The 22318-nt window shown below is 34.6% G+C and overlaps 1 protein-coding gene across 3 annotated transcripts; it reads left to right on the forward strand.

Moving 5' to 3' along the window:
* The first annotated feature begins 481 nt into the window (after positions 1 to 481).
* On the forward strand, positions 482 to 21596 carry LOC137815322 (mediator of RNA polymerase II transcription subunit 13). Of its 3 annotated transcripts, none has more exons than XM_068618467.1 (22): positions 482 to 779; positions 1712 to 1785; positions 1855 to 1994; positions 3013 to 3099; positions 3222 to 3309; positions 3389 to 3469; positions 3956 to 4033; positions 4117 to 4193; positions 4334 to 4412; positions 4521 to 4850; positions 5714 to 5773; positions 6232 to 6475; positions 7264 to 7524; positions 8435 to 9805; positions 10606 to 10849; positions 10923 to 11070; positions 12642 to 12729; positions 12863 to 12941; positions 13397 to 13692; positions 13926 to 14994; positions 17090 to 17461; positions 20654 to 21596. In XM_068618467.1, exons 1-22 carry the CDS (start codon positions 756 to 758, stop codon positions 21220 to 21222), a joined length of 5859 nt encoding a protein of 1952 aa, XP_068474568.1. In that variant the 5' UTR covers positions 482 to 755; the 3' UTR covers positions 21223 to 21596. The 3 variants fall into 3 exon arrangements, with proteins under 3 accessions (XP_068474568.1, XP_068474570.1, XP_068474569.1); XM_068618469.1 differs by having other exon boundaries at positions 4536 to 4850; XM_068618468.1 differs by having other exon boundaries at positions 3959 to 4033.
* Positions 21597 to 22318: the final 722 nt, after the last annotated feature.

Below are 22318 nucleotides of genomic sequence, written 5' to 3' on the forward strand. Positions count from 1 at the left end.
ATTTAAAGAAAATTATCGAAATATTTTTGTAAATATCTGATAGTATAGTAGATAAAGAATAATATTTATAATATCATTATTTATAGGAGGATAAAATAAACATATTAGATATTTTATTATATATTAGATAAAAAAGGGACTTATATTAAAAAATAATAATAGCAATTACATAATAAATAATTGTGTATTATACTGTTGGAAGATGTAGTTATTTAGTGTAAATAAATTGGTAAGAGAAAAAAATTATAGAAATAAAATATGACATAAAAAAGTGTACACTCAAATATACATCCTTAAAGTTATAAATTATTTTAAATAAATTAATATATTTCAATCATAGAAATAAAAATTATTTCAAAATACTAAATTAAGCTTAATATTGTTCTGTCTATCTCCGCTGGGTCTAATTAAAAATCACAGTTTTTTTACAACGGGTTGAAGAATGATTTCTTATACATGGTATTTTTTAATAGTGGATTTTATTGTTTGGTTATTAAATTATATTTTTCACCCCTGCGCAAAAGAAAAACTCGGTGGAATCAGCGGTGCAATCTGAATCAGATTCGGAAATTTCAAACATGGGGTGCTTTTTTGGTTGGTTTGTGCAGGACCAGAAGCACGTAAACGATTCATAAACCCTCGTCCTATTTTTATGAGGTCGGAGTCTGAGCCAAACATAAACAGATTCGCCGTATCTCATTTGCAGCCAAACCCTAATTCAATTCACCGAATCCTTCATAACAGTATTTCCAGTTATGTGGACAAATGTTTTCAAAATCGTAAGTTTTTTACTTCTCACTTTTGTTAACATGATTTATTTTCTTTTATCTTTACCCGTAAGCTGTTTTTGTTCTTTGTGCTGTGCTCGTATCTTGAATAAGTTTTAACTTGTTTAAGTACTAAAAAGTATTGCAAATTATCACATAATCCCTCTTTTTAGAAGTAGTCTTGATATGTGAACGTATATAATTTCATTCTAGACATGTTCTATATGTTTAAGCGGGAGGCTTTAACACGACCAGCTTTTACTTTAGCTCGTTCTTTCTTCCGTATTTGATCCAATACTGCAATCGTGGTTTTTCCAATAAGCATTACAACGGTTGACTGGAGATTTTTTTTAACCATAACTGCAAAGAATCTTTGTGCTGAAACGCAAATGTTTACATGCTTTAGTCCCCTTCCACAATGGATGGCCAGTATCAGTATCTGCCAGCACAGGCTTATAATTATGTTGATATTGCTTGGACTAGTGAATCACCTGCTCCAAAACTCAACTTATGTATAGGGATTTATTTTCCTTTGATCACCATTAGTAAAACAAGATGAAAAGGCTTTTTCGAATGCTAGGCTAACTATTTTTTGTGTGTTTAGTTGCTCAATTTTATCAATCAGTGGCATGGACGTATATCTACCTCAGGTTTAGCACCTTTTCCATAAAATAACCAAGTTAAAACTTGTTGCTTTTGTGGGAGAGATGTCAAATAATAATAAAGGAACCTGTTGGCATAGTCAGAGATCTCAAGGTCAAATCTTTCATTTCAAAGAATAACATCGATATTATAATTGGGAACTAAAGGATATAACTCAAGATGTGCTTTGGTTAACTTTTACCATAAAATAATATATCCATAGCTGTAGCTGCTTCACTTCTGTTATGAATTGCTTGTATGTATTCTTATGTGTGTGTGTATATTGTTGGAAAATTGTACAGGGAAGTCTGCATCAAATATCATGGTTCCAGTTTCTTCCTCATGAACCGGACCTGAACCCTCTACCTGACAAAAGGTTAGATTGAATGCATTTTCTTTTGTTTTGATTCCTTGGTTTAATAATATCGAGGCTGCCTTTGAACAGTGTAAAAGTGGACCAAAAGGATGTCGCAAATTTACTGGTGCTTTCATCACATCTGCAACTGCAGAAGGAGGGATTTCTCGGCACATGGACAAATTCCTTTGTTGGACCTTGGGATCCATCCCAGGGCTTGCATAATCCAGGTAGTGTGTTTGTATAAAATTTCACACTTTCCAAGAACTTAAACCTGACAGATAAAAATTATAGGATTGACATTGAATTTCATTTAAAACAGAAAAAACAACACATGCTAGTAGACTGTCAACTTAGTGTTTTTGTGATCATCTTCAATTATGTGTCTTTTTACAAGAAGGAAAGGTGGAAATGGTTACCCATTTCTAGTTACCTAACACTTTGTTTGGAGTGGGAGAAAAAATAAGAACAAAAGAATAAAAGGAAAAACAATTTTCTCTTTATTGTTTTGATGTTATCTTTTGTGTTGTTATATGTCTATGGTAGTGAATGTTTGACTCTTTAGGGACAACAAAAAAGAAAGGGTGAGAGTAACACACATTAGAATGTTAAGATGAATGTATAGCCACACAAAAAAGGTTGGGATACTTAATGATTGTCTACAAACAAAGGGATATTGATGTAATACAAATTAAGGAAAAGGTGACAGAAAAATTGTCACGGTGGTTTGGACTTGTACAAAGAAAACCATTGGAAACACTAGTGAGGATGATAGATTTACATTGTTGTTATTTTTGTAGAAAGGAGAGAGGGACCAAGAAGGACATTGGCGATTTTTTTTTTTAAAAAAGGGGTCTTATGGTAAATAATATCTTTGAAGGTTCAATCTTTAATCAAGCTTGGCTTGATGGTGTCATGTGATGCCTCTACCTTATTTAGTGGGACAAGGCTTTGTTGTTGCTGTTTTATGTTTCAATATAAAGAAAAAAATGAGAAGAATATATGTAATCATGTTAAATACTTGACTGACATTTAAACCTTACAATGTAACAAATATAAATGAAATAAGGATATACTTGTCATTTTGCTACTTTTCTTCTGTCACTGTTTTCTTTCCTATCATGAGGTGAAAATAATTAACATGGCCTTATTTTTTCTTTGTTTTACACTTTCGAGTTTTCCAAACATTCAACCTTTTAAGTCTTCCAAATGATTGTGAAATTCCTTCCTTCTATATTTAACAATCAGATGAAAAGATTAAGCTGTGGCTTTTTCTTCCGGGGCGTCATTCATCAGTTGTTGAGTCTGCTCAGCCAGCAGTATCCAGATTAAGAGGTATCATGTATAACTGAACCCTTGTAGTGGTTATATACATTCCCTTCAATGATTATTGGATGGAGTTTTCCCACTTGTGTTTACTGATTGTATCTTTACATTGGATTTTGTTTTTATAAAAGTTGTTGCTTCTGGGCTTTGGTTGGCTCCTGGCGATTCAGAAGAGGTTGCCGCTGCTCTCTCTCAGGCTTTGAGGAATCGTATAGAAAGGTTTTTTCTTTCCTCTCAATAGTTAAAAGTGAATTTAATATTGATCTCATCTGCCATTTTATCTTATTGAATATGACAGGGCTTTGCTTGGGTTATATTACATGAGATTTGGAGATGTATTTTCGAAGTTTCATCAATTTCAAAGCGAAGAACTGTTCAGGTATGTTTCGCTAATCGCTATATTTAGATTTGTTGTAATATAACTTAGTCCAGTCAGTTTCCTTGATAGCTGTTATACCTGCATTTTGTTACAAATCAATCAGTTAGGTAGCTTTTGCATAATATATAAATAGAAAATTTTGTAATCAGAACAGTCATTTACCTGTCACTAAAATTTTCTTCAGTTTCTCTCAAATATCTCTTTATCAATTTTCAAGATGGTATTAGAGCTTGGATAAGCCTGAAACCACGGTGAATGATCCTCGTAAGCCTTCAACACCTTTCTTGACACCTTCAGTTACTCATGTTTTGTTAACCTTGAAATTGCTAAATCCGAAATCCCACCAAATCTGGTTGACTGAACAGTGTAATTTTTAGGTAGTGTGTAATCTAGCTTGTTAAATGCTTTCTGACCATGACCCTGCTCTCTTCTATTTATAGTATATTATAATTTGAATTTGCTATTGCATATTTCTCATACATCCAGAAGAGGACAACCTGCAGTTGAATTTGCCTTTGCTGCAACTGAGGAAGCCATCTTCATACATGTCATAGTGTCCTCAAAGTAAGATGGTTCTATTTCTCTTATTGTCAATATTTTATCTAACATTGGAATACTTAGGTATTATTTTCACTCCTTTGTATCAGGCATATCCGGATGCTTACCACGAGTGATCTGGAAAAAGTATTAAAACATTCGACAGAGTCTGCATGTAGACTTCCAGGTTGGCATGCTCTGTGCACATAAAATTTTGTTGGTTCGAAGTCATTTCTAAGGGATACTAGCAATATCCAAACTTCATCTTCATTCTCTAGGTGGCTTTCCTTGGCACCATTTGATTTTACTTTTACATTTTTGTTGCAGTGATTGTTTCTCCTCATGGAATTCGTGGCAGCTTGACTGGTTGTTCTCCAAGTGATCTTGTCAAGCAAAGCTATTTCAGGTCCCTTTCATACCCTTTTGTATATAGACATTTGATATATCAAGATATCACCCATGACGGAATTCCTTCTTTTTTTTCCTTTTTTTTTCTTTCTATTTCTAATAGCAGTTCTACCAAATTTAGGGTGTCCAATGGAATTATAGGTCTACCATATAATGTTTCCCAGGGTGTTGGTTGCCAGCTGAGGGGGCAAAATTGTTATGTTGAAGTAAGTCTGGGCTTCCCTAGATCTGGAACTGACAACTCGTTGCAGCCAAACAGAACTAGTGCCAGGAATTTACCCACACTTCATGTTGCTGAATCTCCTATTACAGGACGAAGTGATCACAAGGGATCAGCAGATCACTTGTCAGATTATGAGAAAACATTTTTGTATCCAGCTGAGGCAGTGCTCGTGCCAGTTTTACAAACATCATTAGCTAGGTCTTCCTTGAGAAGGTATTTTTATCCGCAACATATGCTTCTATGTTATCGTACTTTATGTTCCCCCTTTCTTTTATCAAGTGTAGCTGGTTTCCCTGCTTGATTTTTGCTCTTATAATAATTCAATGTTTAATTTAAATAAAAAGTTTATTAGTTAGTGTAAGGAAATTTGAAAATAAGGGATCATGCACATGAAAATGAAAGGAACATTAAAACAAGAAAAAAATGTGAAGGAGGCAAAATTGCCCAATCCCTCTATCTATTTGGGGAACCTCTTTGAAAAGACTGCATGCTTGACTCCCAATGGAGGGTGATCTTTCTGAATCATATCCAAACAGCTAGATAGAAAACAAATCTCCTCAACCATACTGGTGTTATGCTCTTAATATTTGCACCAAATAGTATAGTACATTGTATTGAACAAGAGTGGTAAATAATTGCGGCTGGAGAAAAGTAGAGCAAAGCCTCCCTGCTCCCAAATTCTCATGTTGGTGTGGTTCACTATCATGGTATTTAGCAACAGTACTCTGTTTCCACTTGAATAGCAGTAGTGAGCATTGTGTTCCATATATGTAACCTGTAAGTATGTAAACTGTGTTTTGAACTTTTTTGTCTGTTTTCAATGTGCTCCTTTGTTTCTTGTGCAGTACAATAATCTTTACTTGTTTTCACCTCTACACAATTATTTTTGCACATATTTTTACTCTATTAAGTGGTTCCTCCTAAACTGCAGTTAATGCTGTCACTTTAGGTGTAACAAATTTATTTTTGTCCCATGAATATGTGATGTGTGCATTGTGATTGTCCTGTCATATGAACCGTTATACTTCCATTCATAGAAGAGGCCTCTGACTTATCTTTTAATGCAAAACATACAGATTTTGGCTGCAGAATTGGATGGGACCATCTCTTCCCGGTTCCTCTTCCTTAATTCACTGGTTTGTGTTCTCTCTATCACTCTTTGCATTTATGCATGTTTTTGCCCGAGATGTTTCTTGATTCTTATCTCTTTGATTATTATAAAGTTTAATTGTGAATCCTGTGCTACTTCTGTCTTGTACTGACGACTGTCTGTGTAGCATACAGCAACTAGGCAGTGGGTTACTTTTTAAAAAAAAAGTCATATTTCTTGTTGTGTCTACAACTTTTGTTATTGGTACCTATCTTATTGTCTCTATTGTCAAAAGTTGTACTTCTATTTTTTGTTTTAATTTTTTTCTAAACAAAAACAAAACGTTGACAATAGGTTTTTTCCATAAACCTTATCTCACTTCTATTCCTCTTCAAAACCTATTCCTTATAATTTATTGGTTAATTTCTTTTGCACATAAATATGTTTGAGTACATTTGTTCTAGTTTTAGTTAAAGCCTTACATTTTTCTTCTGCCTTCTGCAGTGCTGGTAATGTTGATTGTTGTGAGGATCCTTGGACTGAAATCAACGGAGCCCGTACGCAAAATAGTTATGATAGTAGTAGCAATAGCAATAGTAGCAGTATTAGTAGCTTAAGTGCCAGTTCTAGTGATAGTGATTACAAGACTACGGGACCAAGTGAACTGGAGGCAGATGCTGATTCTTTAACGTGTAGACAGTCTATGGTGTCTTCTGCTGATCAACTGGAAAGTGATGGCCCCAAATTGGTATATCATTATTTATATTTGAAAATATAATTGAATTTTTTTTATTCCTGAAGAAAGTTTATCAATATGAGTAAAAGAAAATTAGAAAGAACTTTGAAGATATTTGATCTTTCAAAAGTAAAAAAATGCAGCAAAGAGAAGAAAACCAATTTAACAAAGCTACCCAATCACTATGTATATCTACGAGGTCCTCTTAAAAACCATAGAGGAACAAATTGCTGAATATTATCCCATATCAGTTGTCAAGCCTATTGACCTCCTTGAATATGTGAACACCACCCTTCAACACAAATGAATAAAATAATAGAATAAACTGCAGTGTCATAAAAAATTAGTCCCTGTACTTCTGCCTAAACTATTAAAGCTAGTTACTAAAAATTCCCTCCATTGTTTTGTTTGGGATGAAAGCAGTTGTGATATTTTATTGGATTATGAAAAAGCAAGGTGGTGTAATATTTTGCTAAATGTAATGTGTTGCATGCATGATTCACTAATACTGGTCAGTGCAGTTACCATTAGGTACCTGACATGATATATATGCACTTCCACATTTCATATTCAAATGTAAAACGCCAGTTTTCAGTACCCTTGCAACATAGTGATACACATGCTTCTCTCTTCACAACCTAACTTGCTAAATTGTATGCACATGAAGCGGGCTAACTTAATACATTTTAAAAATACTTAATCAAAAAATATTATTTTGCAGTAAGGAGTGTTTTTAATTTCATGTTTGCTTGATCCTATTTTTTGTGCAAAGCATAATAGTTTCTTTTATTTCTCTGCAGGGCTCTAAGAGGTCTCGAACAGGGGTGACAGAGTCATTAAGTACAGCTGCAAACATTCCCGTGCAGGATACTTATATGTCTGATTTTGGTTCCGTGGAAGTGAACAATTCAGCCATTACAGGAGTGGGAAATGAGCCAATTGGGTCTTACTGGGACTGGGATGATGATGATAGGGGCATGGAAATGGATATTCAAGCCCTTCTATCAGAATTTGGTGATTTTGGTGACTTCTTTGAAAACGACGTCTTGCCCTTTGGAGAGGTATCTGAATATTAATACTGCAATTTTCAGAGGATTCCTGGTTTTGATTTCCACTTTTTTCTGCTCTAAAATCCTTAGTTTTACTATGAGCCATTAAGGCGTGACTTCCATTACTAAACAGGTGCATTACACATTTAAACACTTCAATTGTAAATTAGACATCCAAATAGGTTATGTGCTACTCTATAATTATGCATTTTGTTTGTTCTAGCAGTTTATATATCGGAACAGTATAAGTTTTATTCTTGTATGAATAAAACTACATAATCCTTAGTTTTACTATGAGCCATTGAGTTGTGAATTCCATTACTAAACACGTGCTTTACACATTTAAACACTTCAATTGTAAATTAGACATCCAAAAGATTATGTGCTACTCTACTCCTCTATAATTATGCATTTTGTTTGTTTTAGCAGTTTATATATTGGAACAGTATAAGTTTGATTCTTGTATGAATAAAAATAAATACAGTACCCACTACACTTTTTGATTTGTATGCTTTACGACAAACACAATATGGACCTCCTCGGTTATAAAGGGGGTTTGAAGATCCTTATTGCATTAATGAAGATGTATAGTTTGTTCTAACTTCTATTGTCTTTGTTTGGGAAAGTAAGGTGTTTTCCTAATTTATTATGCCTTGTCTCATCTTTTCTTACATGTGTCTGAGTCATGTTATGAATTTTGTTTCATTTGTATCTTGATGATTCATTTTGAAATTAAAATTTTGATGTAAGATTTGTTTGATTTCTAGATTATAATACTTTCCAGTGTTTACTCATAATCTTTTTCTTAACCTGAGTACTTCAAATTTTTATGCTCCCTCTCTTTATTTAATATTATTGTTCTTTTTCTTTGCTTCTTGGTCTTATATACCAGTTTCTTAATGTGTGATCATTTTTCTGACAGCCCCCAGGAACAGCAGAATCTCAGGCACTTATGTTTTCTTCCCCGGATTATGGAGATGTCAACAGCAGTCCAGGTGGTGTGATAGATGTTCCAGATCAAATACTTTTGCCTGTTGGGTTTCCTTCCTTTGAGAGCTTTAATCCCCCTCCTTCAACATCTGTGGAGGAATGTCTTAACAAAAGTCAAGATAACTTAAATAACTCTATGTCTTTGGGTCCAACCAATCAAACTCAAATGTTGTATACCAGGGAGTTTGATCATATAATGAAAGCTGAAGCAATGATGACATTTGCTCCTGAATTTGGTGCTGTTGAGACCCCTACCTATGAGCTGTCCACGACCTTATTCAGAAGCCCATATTTTCCAAAATGTCGTAAAGCAGAGAGTTCCAATTCAAGCTCAAACAATTACTTATATGGTGCAGCACCACCCTCTTCTCCTTGCACCGAAGGATCGGAGGGGAAGAATGGAATGTCTTTCAATACAAAAACAGGTTCTGGAAAACATGATTCTGGGACAAGTCTCCACTCAAAACATTACTATACATTTGTGGAAAGTAGGAAAGAAAAAAATGATAAAAATCCTGTTGTATGTAATGATAATAGCATTGCTAAATCTGACGGGATACTGTCACTTTCAAACATTGGTTCTAATGCTATTGTCAAGTCTTCCCTTAGGAAGACAGCTGAAGGCACACATGAACCAGAGCATGCTCTTCTATCTGCAAAAACTTTGTTGGCAACTGATATCACATGTGTTATGTTGCAAGCTTCCGTGTGCAGATTACGTCATGTTCTCTTATCTTCAGGTAACCTAATGCCTGTTGGTTTCAGTAGGTCAACTGGGGTTTCATTTTTTAATCAGCTTCCTAGTGAACCAAGTACAACAACAGACAACATATCTGGGAAGTATGACGTGAAGAAGAAAGAAAATATACCAATTCGTATTGCAGGTGATATTGATGGAGGAATGCTTGATGGTCATCTGAATGCCCCTGTTGGTGTTTGGCGCACATTAGGAGCTTCAAAAGTTGTAAAACCTTCAAATTCACCTAACATGGAAGTTGGTCCTTCTTTTTCACATAATTCTTTCAATGAAGAAGGTATTCTTTCTTATGGTCAAAGGAAACCGCTTCAGGAGCTCCTTGATGGGATTGCTTTGCTTGTCCAACAAGCTATTTCCTTTGTTGATCTGGCCTTGGATGCAGATTGTGGTGATGGTCCTTATGGTTTACTTGCAATGCAAGAACAATGGAGGCGTGGATTCTGTTGTGGCCCTTCCATGGTTCATGCTGGCTGTGGGGGGACCCTTGCCTCTTCTCATTCGCTAGACATTGCTGGCTTGGACTTAGTAGATCCACTTTCTGCTGATGTAAGCTTTTACTCTTGTTAGTATTAGAGGTAGAGCCTAAAAGAAGTACTTGAGGGTGGCAATCTTCCCCTACAAATTGATTTTGAAGGATTGAGTTAAGTATAAACCCACATTCTAAGTGTATCATAGACTATCCTAAATCCATTGAAAGGGTTACTCATCATATCATCCACGCACCAAGCCCAATAGTGTTGGGTGTGAGGGGGAGATTTAGGAAACCACCCCTATCTCGCATCAGTTAGAGATAAATCTTAAAAAAACTATGTAAGTGTGGGCAATTTCCAACTTACATACCGGTTGAGAGTTGAGTTTGACTTAAACTCACATTCTAAGAAGTGTAATATTTGAAATGGTGTTTCTGCTAAATTCAAGCTTTTTACTGTAATATTTATAATAATAGGAATAATGGTTATTATTATTAGAAAGGTAATAAATAATTACTGTTATTTCAAGAGAACAATTAAAATATCACTACATCCTTAAGATACATAATCCATGGACCTCAGCTAAACAGACTAAGTTACTTGAAAAATAGTAATCATTAAATGCTCCTATTTCTAATGAGATAAGATGTTGATCCTCTTATGAAATATATCATCTCAGTTTTCTTTTCTGTTTTTATATTGACTCCTTCACATAATATTCTTAATATTTTAGTTTTATAGAGTTGTTTTTTTATATTTGATGTAATCACATGGGGTTGCGTATTTTAGAACTTTAGGTTAATAATGGTCAATGGGGTTATTGATTGGTTTCCGCTCCAATTTTTATACTTATATTCAAGTCATTCGAATTCTCAGGTTCATGCATCCACTGTCATCAGTTTGCTGCAGTCTGACATAAAAACAGCTTTGAAATCTGCCTTTTCCAATTTGGAAGGGCCATTATCTATAACTGATTGGTGCAAAGGATGCAATCCATTGGTTGATACTGGAAGCATAGTTGAGGGAGTCTCTGTTGAATCAACCAATAATGAATGTAGAGATTCTTCAGAACCAATGAGTCCATCCCAATCATCTGTTGGTGGATCTTCTAGCATAAAGGGTAAAAGTTTGTGTTTACATTGTGATGGGAGTTTTTTGTTTATGATGCTAATACAATTTGATTGCTAGTGCAGTTTCCAACATCATGGATGGTGCTAAGGGGGATGAGACTTCTCAAAGGAGGTCTGGCCACGATTTATGTAATACAGAGTCAGAGCAGCAAACATGTGCCCGGCTTAAACCTACGCTCATTGCTCTTCCATTTCCTTCTATACTTGTAGGGTATGTATTCTTTTTGTCATATGTGCTTAAAGAGAAGTAAGTTAATACATGATTGCCTGGGGTTCAAGCCTTTTTATAGTATTTGAGTGAATTTAATAGTTTAGATGATTTTGGTGCTGCATAGGGTTGTTCATATCATATGACAAGATAATAAATGGTGATTTGGTTAAGCTTAATTTGAACATACAGCAGAGGCATGACTTTATACAAATAACTAAAGGAGAATGACAAACTGAAAAGTGTTTGGCATGGATAACAATGGGTAGTGTTTGGATATGGTATATTGTATCTATCCCCAAACCAGGATTTAATAAAAGGCCTTTTTGCTGTATTTATATTTGAACTGTGTAGTGATAGTATACATACAACTTATGCCTTTTTCATGCAATTCCATGTATGAAATTGCGATTTTGACTGCATTGAGCATAGGTATTATGGGATGCCCAAGTCACACATCTAATAGTATGGATGCTTGGTGAAGTAATTTAGTGCTTGGTTCTCCCCCTTGGTAGCTCGCTTTTGAGGGTGAGTTCTCCAAGTGCTTGGGTACTTATCAGCTACTACCCTTCGGCCCCCCCCCCCCCCACATCCCCTTAGACTTCAATGTGTGAACACTCATACAAGGAAAATCAGGTTAAAATGATAAGGTTGCTGTCTTATAACCTAGAGTTCTCGCATTGAAGTCCTGGAAACAGCCTCTTTGCTCGCAGGACATAATGCTTCTTACATCTACCTTCCTTAGATTCCACTTGGTGTGAACATGTTGCACTGGTTTTTGTGTATCTAGGATATATGAAACTCAACTGACTCATTGTTCTTTAAGGCTTGTTTTGTTTGTTTGGAAAAGGAACAAGCTTTACTCAGCTTTATCTAAGCCATTGTGTATGTTGAATACAGTTTCATCACCTACTAGAGTGGTGCTATAGTGCTATTGCGTAGTGGAATTTATCAAAGCCATGATTGCGACTCTGTTTGCTATTGCAGCCACTATCATTGTTGTGGTTGTATCATGCATCCTACATCCTCTTGTTATCTCTGGCAGGTCTTTAGCCAATTTTTTAGCCAATATAATGGCAATTTTTTTTGTTTTATGTTTATTTCCATTCAACTTCATTTTGTAAACATGTATAATTGATATATACTATATATTTTCAACTATTATGTCATTTCTGCTATATACCCACAATGCTATCCGCTATTTGATATAGCAGATTATTGTCTTTCGGTCATGTTCCACAATTCATAACGTTGAATGTCATTAAATTTTTAGAAATTGAACACTTAGATCAATATATGTGAATAGTTTTTAATTCAGTTCAATAGTAATCCCTATTATTACGGGGGATGTTTGTATTTATTTATGTATAAAAATAGACACTGGTTGATATCTAATGGTATTTGGCTGTAAACAATTTCAGTTCTTTACTTTTAAGTGCTAAAAATAACCCAATATATTAATCACTTGTTTATTTGCTGGTATACTGTCCATCATATATTGAACATGATAAGATACATCTGGTACTGTAAACTTTGTTATTTAGTTAACCATTCATACAAAGCATCTTCAACAGGTATCAGGATGATTGGCTGAAGACATCAGCAAACTCCTTGCAGCATTGGGAAAAAGCTCCTCTAGAGCCCTATGCTCTACAGAAACCTGTAAGTTCATTATCACCAATTGCTGCTGTTATTAATTGAACCTTCTCTACCATATATCCTGACCTAATTACCCAATGGGTAATGAGCTTAAGAACATGCTTTCACTAATATCGTGATGAGTTGTTGGTTGTAGATTACGTATCATGTTGTATGCCCTGACATTGATCCCCTTACTTCTGCTGCTGCTGATTTTTTTCAACAACTAGGAACAGGTAAATAGTGTTAATTATGCTTCAATTAATCTATGGAGACTATTTGATGATGTTTACAAATTGCATATTTGATACATATTATGGTATATTTTGGTTTAACAAATTTTGTATTTGTATCAAATTATTTATCATATCAAATTATTTATCATGTATTAATGACAGTAAAAGGGTTGGAAGAAAGTATGGAGAAACCAGAGTTGTTGAATCCTGTTTCTTTTGAAATAAAAGTCATATTTTTTATGGATGTAGTGACTATTTGAAGTGCTTTGAGGATTGTGTTTCTGGTCTTTCCTGTTTGTTGCACTAATTGAATGTAACAATAGCTGGTTGCTGTGCCAGAGCTTCTATGCTTGTAGACTTTATGCATTGTGACTGCTGATTTAAGTTTCACCCTTCACTCTGATTTTTTGGATTGGTTTCTTCTTTTAGTTTTATTTTGCTTTTATTCTTTTCAGTGTATGAGACATGCAAGCTAGGTACTCATTCACCTCAAGGCTTGGGGAATCAGATGGAGATAGAGTCTTCGAAGTTGTCATCTTGTGGTTTTGTTTTACTTGACTGCCCCCAATCAATGAAGATTGAGAGCAGTAATGCATCTCTTGTTGGTTCAGTGAGTGATTATTTTTTATCATTATCAAATGGTTGGGACATGACTAGTTATCTCAAGTCTCTTTCTAAGGCACTTAGAGGTTTGAAAATTGGCTCTTGCTTTTCTACAAACCCCAGCGAAGGAAGTAACAGTTCGTGCTTGGTACGTCACTTGTTTATTTGCACAATTTTGTAGATTGAATGGTTATTATGTTCTCTACGATCTAATCAGACAAAATTATGATGAGGCTTTAATAACTTGATTATTTGGAGCATTGATGGCTTGGCACTGTTCATTACAGGAAATAGTTTTCTTATAGCATATTTCTCTAATTTGTAATGTAGATCTATGTGCATTGGTACTTTTGATCTCATCTTTACCCCCCTTACATTTAGGTAATCTATGTGGTGTGCCCATTTCCTGATCCCACTGCAATTTTGCAAACTGTAATTGAATCTTCTGTTGCGATTGGATCAGTAGTCCAACAGTTGGATAGAGAGAGGAAATCTAGCTTGCATAGCCAGGTTGTGAAGGCTTTAAGCGGCTTAGCTACTGTTGACGAGGCTTCTCCATCTAATATCCTTGTGCTTTCTGGGTTTAGTATTCCAAAATTGGTCTTGCAGATTGTTACTGTGGATGCCATTTTCAGAGTCACTAGCCCATCTGTCAGCGAACTTGTCATTTTAAAAGAGACTGCTTTTACTGTTTACTGCAAGGCTCGTCGAATTTCGCGTGGAATCTCTAGTGATTTTGCTCAGTCTGCATTTTCTGGAAGATCTCATTCTGTTTTGACGCAACTGCCTTCTCCCATCTCTGGCATGTGGAAAGACTGTGTTGGTCCTCGAATGGCAGGACACTCTCTTCCAAGAGAGGGTGACATTGATGCTAGCTTGAGGCCTGGTACTTGGGATAATTCTTGGCAGCCAACAAGGACTGGGGGGTTAAACTGTGATCCAAGTAGAACTGGGGATATTTTTCTCCATGATGAAATTCGTTACATGTTTGAACCCCTTTTTATTCTGGCAGAACCAGGTTCACTTGACAATGGTATTTCAGTTATTGGTAGCCCCACTTCAGAATCTTCCAAGGCATTGGTAGATGACAGTAGTGGTAACTATGTACAGAGTACAAGTACAACAGGAAGTGTAGAGTCTGCTTCAAGCGCTGATGGATCTGGGTCTGATCTGAAGACTCCTCCAAGCCTACATTGTTGCTATGGATGGACAGAGGACTGGCGTTGGCTTGTATGCATCTGGACAGATTCAAGGGGAGAATTGCTGGACTGTAATATTTTCCCCTTTGGTGGAATAAGCAGTAGGCAGGACACAAAGGGTCTGCAGTGCCTATTTGTTCAAATTCTTCAGCAAGGCTGTCTGATTATTCAATCTTGTGACCCTGGCCTTGCAAAGCCTCGAGATTTTGTGATAGCACGCATTGGAGGTTTTTATGAGCTTGAGTATCTTGGTAAGGTTTCTGTCTTTGCCTCTTATTCTGTGGGTTGTTATATTATTTGCACATCAGATTTTGGACATGGCTAATCCACAAAATGTCATTGCGTTGGCATAATTTAGACATGTAGAGTGTAAGGTTGTCAAACTCTGCGAGTTTACTTAAACTCATCATACGATCTTCATAAACTCATAAGAGTTTACTTTGGATAAAATATATAATAAAATACCTATAAATAACATAATAATATTATATGATGCTAAATAACTTTTATATTTTTTATTGTAATATTATTATCATTAGTTTATCATATTATATATATTTTTTATATCTTTCTAATATTATTATCCTTTTATCATTACTCTAGTTAATTATATTATATATTATGCTTTAAAAAAGAAGTTGTTGGACTTAAACTGAGATCCAACCATCCAAAATAGCGAGAGGAGTAAAAAACCTAAAGCCCTAATATGACCCCAACCCACTAATTTGTAGCTTGCACCGACCATATCTATGTAACTGGACACGAGAAAGGAAATGGGAGAGCAGTGAGATAGTAAAGTGTCCAAGACTAAAACACAAAACTGAACGGAGATGAGAAAGACGCCAAGAGAGATCTGTGGTTTAGGGTTTAGGGTTCATGTGATAGGAGAACACAACATAAACACCCAAAACAGACAAAAACTTGCTAGAGAACCAGTGAACCATGAAATTGTTTCCTAGGTGCATTTGGCATAAATCATGACCTAGAAACAAAATCCTAGTATTGTTTTTTGCATTTTTTCTAATGTCCAACTCAGCTCATTGAATCGACACTAAACTTGTGTTTACACGAGTTTGAGCGAGTTTGCTGGAGTTTACACAAGCCTACTAAAACACGATTTTACATGCAAGTTAACTAGGTTCGAGGGTGTGGGATCGTAAACTCGTAGTTGACTCGAGATTTTAATAACCATGGCTGAGTGTTAAAAGTAAGAGAGAGATTTGAGGAAGAAAAATAGGCTAATCTTATTTCTTATTGATCAAAGGTTACACATTGAAGTATTTACATGATCAGTACAGCTGTGAACAGCCTATAATCAGTTGTGTAACTGGCTTAACTACTTTGCTAACAATCAACTGTCCTAGAGATAGTTGAATAACTGTTCTTTTAATACTATATTCACTCACTACTTATCTTTCAGAATAACCTTTTCCCCTCATATAAAAGGACATGGCTGATGACATTGGCTTGGACATGCATTGTAATTTTCTGGAAAGACACTTATGCAGTACTAAAGATAGTGGCTGATTCACACTGTTACATACTGGTGTGTATAAAAATTTCCTGATATTGGCCAAACCTATACTCATATTGGTGTCAGTTGTGACTGCAAGGTGAGAGTTGTTGGATAAATGAACATTTTGGTTCTTGAATGAGTAAATCAGAAACAAGAAGCTTGGAAATTACGATTTAGTCCTTATATGTGTAAAAAGTGGGACATTTACATCCTATTGAACAGCTTAATGACAAATTGGTCCCTGAATTTTACAATTTAAGGTCAAGTTGGTTCTCAAAAAAATACAACTTAGTGTCAAATTGCTCCTTATACATTATAGCTTAATGACAAATGTTTCTACAAAACTTAACAGAATGTATTGTTTCATTTGTTTTAGTCAAATTATTAATTCTTTTTAGAGACTAAATTGTCATTTGTTTACTCATTCAAGAACCAAAATGGTTATTTATCTGATAATTATTGTCAAGTACCCAGTGTTGGTTTTATTTGAGGGGTTATGAAGCAGTTAGTGGGTAATTTCTTCAAATTCTAGTACATATACGTATCATTATACCCAAGGCATTCTCAATATAAATCCTAATGTTTAAAACCAGGTCCATTGAAATTTAGTTTGGCCCGTATAGTTTTTGATAGCTTCAGTTACTGCCATGTGCAACGGATGGACATATAGCAGTATTGTGCAAAAGCCTCCATCTAATTTGTGTGAAGCAATGTCACAGCAATTGTATTAGCTTTATATTTATGCCACTTTAGATTGAGAAGCTACGCTAACATTTGCATCTTACATCTACCTCTATACATGCATTTTTACCTTGATTTTTTTCAAACAGAGTGGCAGAAAGCCATTTATTCCGTCGGTGTATCTGAGATGAAGAGATGGCCTCTGCAATTGCGGAAATCTATGTCTGACGGGTTGTCTGCAACTAGTAATGGTTCTTCTTTGCAACAACCAGACATGAGTTTGATCCCAGAACGAACTCTTCCTTCTTCACCTAGTCCCTTGTACAGCCCCCATACCAAATCCACTGGTTTTATGAAAGGTAATTTAGGGCAACCTGCTGCAAGAAAGCAGCTTATGGGTGGACATTCTATGGTTGACAATTCAAGGTGTTTGCTTCATTGGGCACAAAGCATTAGTTTTGTTGCAGTTTCCATGGACCATACGTTACAACTAGTTCTCCCAGCAGATTCCTCCACTCCTAGTAAGTTATCTGTACTACAATTATTTCAATTTCTATTTTGTTATTTGTTAAATTGCATTCGTGAGAGGTGTTTCTGATGGATGATGAGTGGATGCACAAGAATAGATGATATGAGAAAATGAAAGAGAAAATATAGGAGAGAAAGATGATACTAGATTCTGAAAATTTTGCAACAGAAACTGAACTTGTGATTATGATAAATGTTACAATCAGTGAAGGAAATACAGGGGTATATATTTATATAAGCTGATGTCAACTGTCAGCTGTTACGGCCTGACAGAAAACTATCAGAAACCTTCACAGACCAAAAAACACACAAACGTCTAATAATAATTTCGTTGTTAATAGACAGGGTTTGGATAGGGTATTATAGTATTTGTCCCAATACTCATTTGTAAACTCTCAAATTTAGAAAGAATAATATATTTTGTGTTTTAATAATGAGGCCATTGGACCTATAAATACATAAGCCTGCTGGTTAATTTAGGAAATAAGAGCTAATTCTAAGGAAACAAATTCCTGTAATTATGGGATTGTTTTTGAATACATAATCCTAATATCAATAGCAAGATACACCTGAAATAAAGAATAGAATTATAGCAAGGATAAAATAAAAAGCTTCCTAAAATACATAATTAGCGGCACGGTTTTGACATAAGCATACCTCTCCACAGGCCCAATCCTGCATGGATAGCAAATTTAGTGTCGATGTTAGTGTCTTGTTAATAATACATAGATACCCTTACCTAGATCTAGAAACCCACACTATAGGTATGTGAGAGTGTTATGTCATATCCTAATTATAAAGTCCTAGTGGAAAGGCATGTCCTTGAGCACATGTGTGTCCTCTTTTTTATGATAATTAAAAATAAAAAATATATAATTGAAAATATTAAACATTATAATAATTATTAAAATAAAACATAAACGGTTACAAATGTATACACGTAAAAAAGCGGTTACAAAAGTCCTGGTTAGTAATGGTTAGGTAATTTTTTTACAAATAATAAAATTAATAAGATGAGTTGTATTCACAAGGGTAACATGATGTATTCACTAAAAAAGCGGTTACAAAGAAGAATCTTTTTCATTAATAATAGTTATAGATAACAATCAAAATATTTAGTTTGATTCATATCTAACAGAATAAAGTAATAAAACGTGAGTCCAATCTTATCTAATAATTTTAAATTCTTTAACCTGTCAAATTGATAGATATTTGTGTAAGTAATTTTAGAAGAAAAAATCTTTATTTTTGTATATTAACCCAAATTACATTAGAAATTATAGGCTAAGAAATTACGTTAACACAAATTACATTAACCCAAATAAGAAATTATTTTTGTAGGCTAAGTGACATCCTAACCATCCTGATTACAAAATAAATATAAAGATAGGGTAGAAAATAAAGGAGAATAAAATCAAACCAGATTTGAATATGTATGTTGATTGATCTTAACTAACTAAATCTTCTTCTAGAATCCTTTTTTGAAATTTAGTTTTAAAATAAAAACACGTACATAGGTGTCCAACTTGCTTATACAGAGCTTTAGGTCTAAGAAATCCTTTTGTAAAAATGTATTCAACTTGCTATGAAGTAGGAACAAGTGATATGTATGTTCGCCTTCTCTTTCTTAAAATGTCTATCAATTTCGACATGCATGCGCTGATAAGGTATAACAATGTTCTGAGAAATATTGATTGTAGCCTTGTTATAATTGTACAACTTCATGGGAAGAGTTGTAAGAAGTTGTAACTCTTGTAGAATTCCTTTTTAGCTATAAAATTTCACTAGCTCTTTGTGCCATTCCGCCATATTTTAACTTCTGTGCTACCGGCCACATTTTGTTTTGCTTTTCCAAGTAACCAAATTTCTCGGAACAGAATGGTATAATTATCTTTTTGGTTCCTACATTAAGGTTCAATAGTTAATTTGGTCTAGTGGTTTTTAAAAAACAATTGTCTTAATTTTTTTTATATATGCAATTTAGTCCCTTGTAAATTTGCATGAACGGTGTTAACTGGTGATGATGAAGATTAGGCTTGATTGGGGAGAATAGATAAGGGGAAGAGCAGGTTGATGGATTACACGTGGAGTCCACTTGTGCATAATTGTGTCACATCATCATCATTTAATTTTATTCATGCAAATTTAACAGAAGGGACCAAATTGCATACTTTTTAAAAAAAACTTGAGTTCAAAATTGATTTTTTTTTAAAAATCACAACCAAATTTACTATTGGGACCAAAAAGGTAATTATACCTTCTTTTTATCTATAAAATTTCACTAACTCTTTGTGCCACTGTGCTATATTTTAACTTCTGCGCTATTGGCCTCATTTTGTGTTGCTTTTCCAAGTAACCAAATTTCCCTGAAGAGAAGGACAATAGCCAGATGTTGACTTTTGGTCACTCATGGATCTAGGTGTCTGCATTCATGAACACTTCGATTTTATTGTAAGCCTTGCTGCCCAATTTTCTAAGAAAAAGAGTCCCCTGCTCAGAGAACTTTTTATTACCTTAAAATTCTGTTGTCTTCCACAAGATGTTCATGTAGTGAGCTCAATATGAATCACTAACATTCCTTGTAATTTTTGGTATTGGGTGGTATCACTAACACGTTTGTCTTCACTTCCAAGCTTTTTATTAGGATCTATAGGAATTTCTTCGTGCTAGAAACCAATCATCTCAATTTCTTTGAGAAGATCTGGAATATACTCTCTTTGACACAACAATTCCTTTCTTTGATCTTGCAACCTCAATCCCCAAAAATATTTTAAGGACTTGAGGTCTTCAATCTCAAGCTCGAATTCAAGAAAAGCTTTCAACTTATTATTTCATCGAAATCATTTTAGGTAATCCTAAGGGTGTCCACATAAACAATTATTCATGACAATGATTGCATTTCTTAAAGTTGCATTGCACCCTGTTTTGGCAATAAAGGAAATTCAGACGAGTATTCTTCAGCATTAGTCTCAAGTTAGGATTTCTGGATAAAAGTTGTACTTGTACATATATTGGCATTGGAAAATGAAATTAGTATTTCACAAAGCTACTAAGATACACAATTTTAATTTTTTTCTAATGCTAGCTCATAATTGGATATTCATAATTAAGTAAATCATGTATGTATTGTTAGCAAAAACTTTTTGGAGAGGGAACTGAAAGGGGTGCCGGTTTGTCTATTTCAGGTTACATCGAAGGTTTCACTCCAGTGAAGTCTCTTGGTTCTACGTCTTCTGCATACATTCTAATTCCTTCTCCCAGCATGCGATTTCTTCCTCCAACAGTTCTTCAACTCCCCACGTGCCTCACAGCAGAGTCACCACCATTGGCTCATCTGCTTCACAGCAAGGGTTCTGCTCTTCCTCTCTCTACTGGATTTGTGGTTTCAAAAGCAGTACCTTCCATGAGGAAGGACTACAGAAGCAACCTAAAAGAAGAATGGCCCTCTATACTTTCAGTGAGCCTCATTGATTATTATGGAGGTACTAACATCCCCCAAGAGAAAGTTGTCCGAGGAATTAACAAGCAAGTTGGTAGAAGTTTAAGCTGGGAAGCTAAAGATTTTGAAATTGAGACCCACTTGGTTCTGGAGTCTATTGCAGCAGAGCTTCATGCCTTGTCTTGGATGACAGTGAGCCCCACATACTTAGAGCGGCGAACAGCGCTTCCCTTCCACTGTGACATGGTTCTAAGACTAAGAAGACTTCTTCACTTTGCCGATAAAGAGCTCAGCAAGCATTCAGATAAGTCTTGACTACGCGTTATATACAATGATGGTGAAAAATGCTCATTGGTTAGAGCGGAAAGACAGCCAAACTGAGCTGAGTAAACTGTATCATACTAGATCCACTGTGATTATATGTAAATTAAGTGTAGAGGCTGATGTGTTCCAGGAAGAAATAGATTTAGAAACCGTTGGGAATGTACATGAGCTTTTTTTCTAGAACAGCTGATTTTAACCCAGATTAGCATGATTGATAGAAACTGTTGATGTAGCATAGAATACCATATTCTCTATCTTTGTAGTATTTGGGTCTCCGAAATTTCATGTCCTTTGTAATTAGATATTGTAAGACAATAATGTGACAGAAACTAATTTTATGCTTGACATTGGTTTTCTACCTATAATTAATTATTGGGCTGAATAATATGAATCCTTGCCTTGAACGGCCCTTTTTTTTTCTTTATTTTAGTGGCTTTTGTACTAGAAATATTTATAGATTTTTCTTTCAAACTTCTATAAATTTTCAAATGATTATTATATCCTTTATAAAAGTGATTTCTGCATTATTTGTTTTGGAAATCTTCTGGAATAAGTTTTTTGGAATTTTCATAAGAACTTCAAAAGTAAGATTTCTTTTTTTTAAATGGATTTTTTTGGATCATTATATTTTGAAATGAATTTTTTCGAACATATTAAGGGGATGTGTGACGCCTTTATACTTTATGTGAAAATATATTTTTGTCTTTTGGGTGAAAAAATAAACGTATTCAAAATTCAACAAAGACTTATAGATTATAATAGAAAAAATTTTATATATGGAGAAAGATGCAAAGATCTCATCAAAATAAATATTTTCTTATTGAATGTCTAACAAAGAAGATTCTTGAAGAGAAGAAACTGCATTAAAGACACATTTGAACTTTCCTAATTCAATATCTAAAAGGAAAGAGAAGATGAACCTGCAAAAAAAGTCTAAAGAAGATCAAGCCTCAATAGACATAGTTTATATATATGGAGAAAGTATTTGAAAAATCAAATACATATCGAATATGCAAAGATCTCATCAAAACAAATATTTTCTTATTGAGACGTCTAACTCATAGAAGATGATGAACATAACTGGAAA

Source organism: Phaseolus vulgaris, chromosome 1 (assembly GCF_000499845.2).
Source record: "Phaseolus vulgaris cultivar G19833 chromosome 1, P. vulgaris v2.0, whole genome shotgun sequence".
Lineage (NCBI taxonomy): Eukaryota > Viridiplantae > Streptophyta > Magnoliopsida > Fabales > Fabaceae > Phaseolus > Phaseolus vulgaris.

What these genes read in the sequence shown, in the direction of transcription:
- LOC137815322 (XM_068618467.1), top strand. Translation starts at nt 756, where the DNA reads ATGTGGACAAATGTTTTCAAAATC. An exon ending in CCTATGCTCTACAGAAACCT is followed by an intron (nt 12,730 to 12,862) that starts GTAAGTTCATTA and finishes TGTTGGTTGTAG; the next exon opens with ATTACGTATCATGTTGTATG. An exon ending in TTATGAGCTTGAGTATCTTG is followed by an intron (nt 14,995 to 17,089) that starts GTAAGGTTTCTG and finishes TTTTTCAAACAG; the next exon opens with AGTGGCAGAAAGCCATTTAT.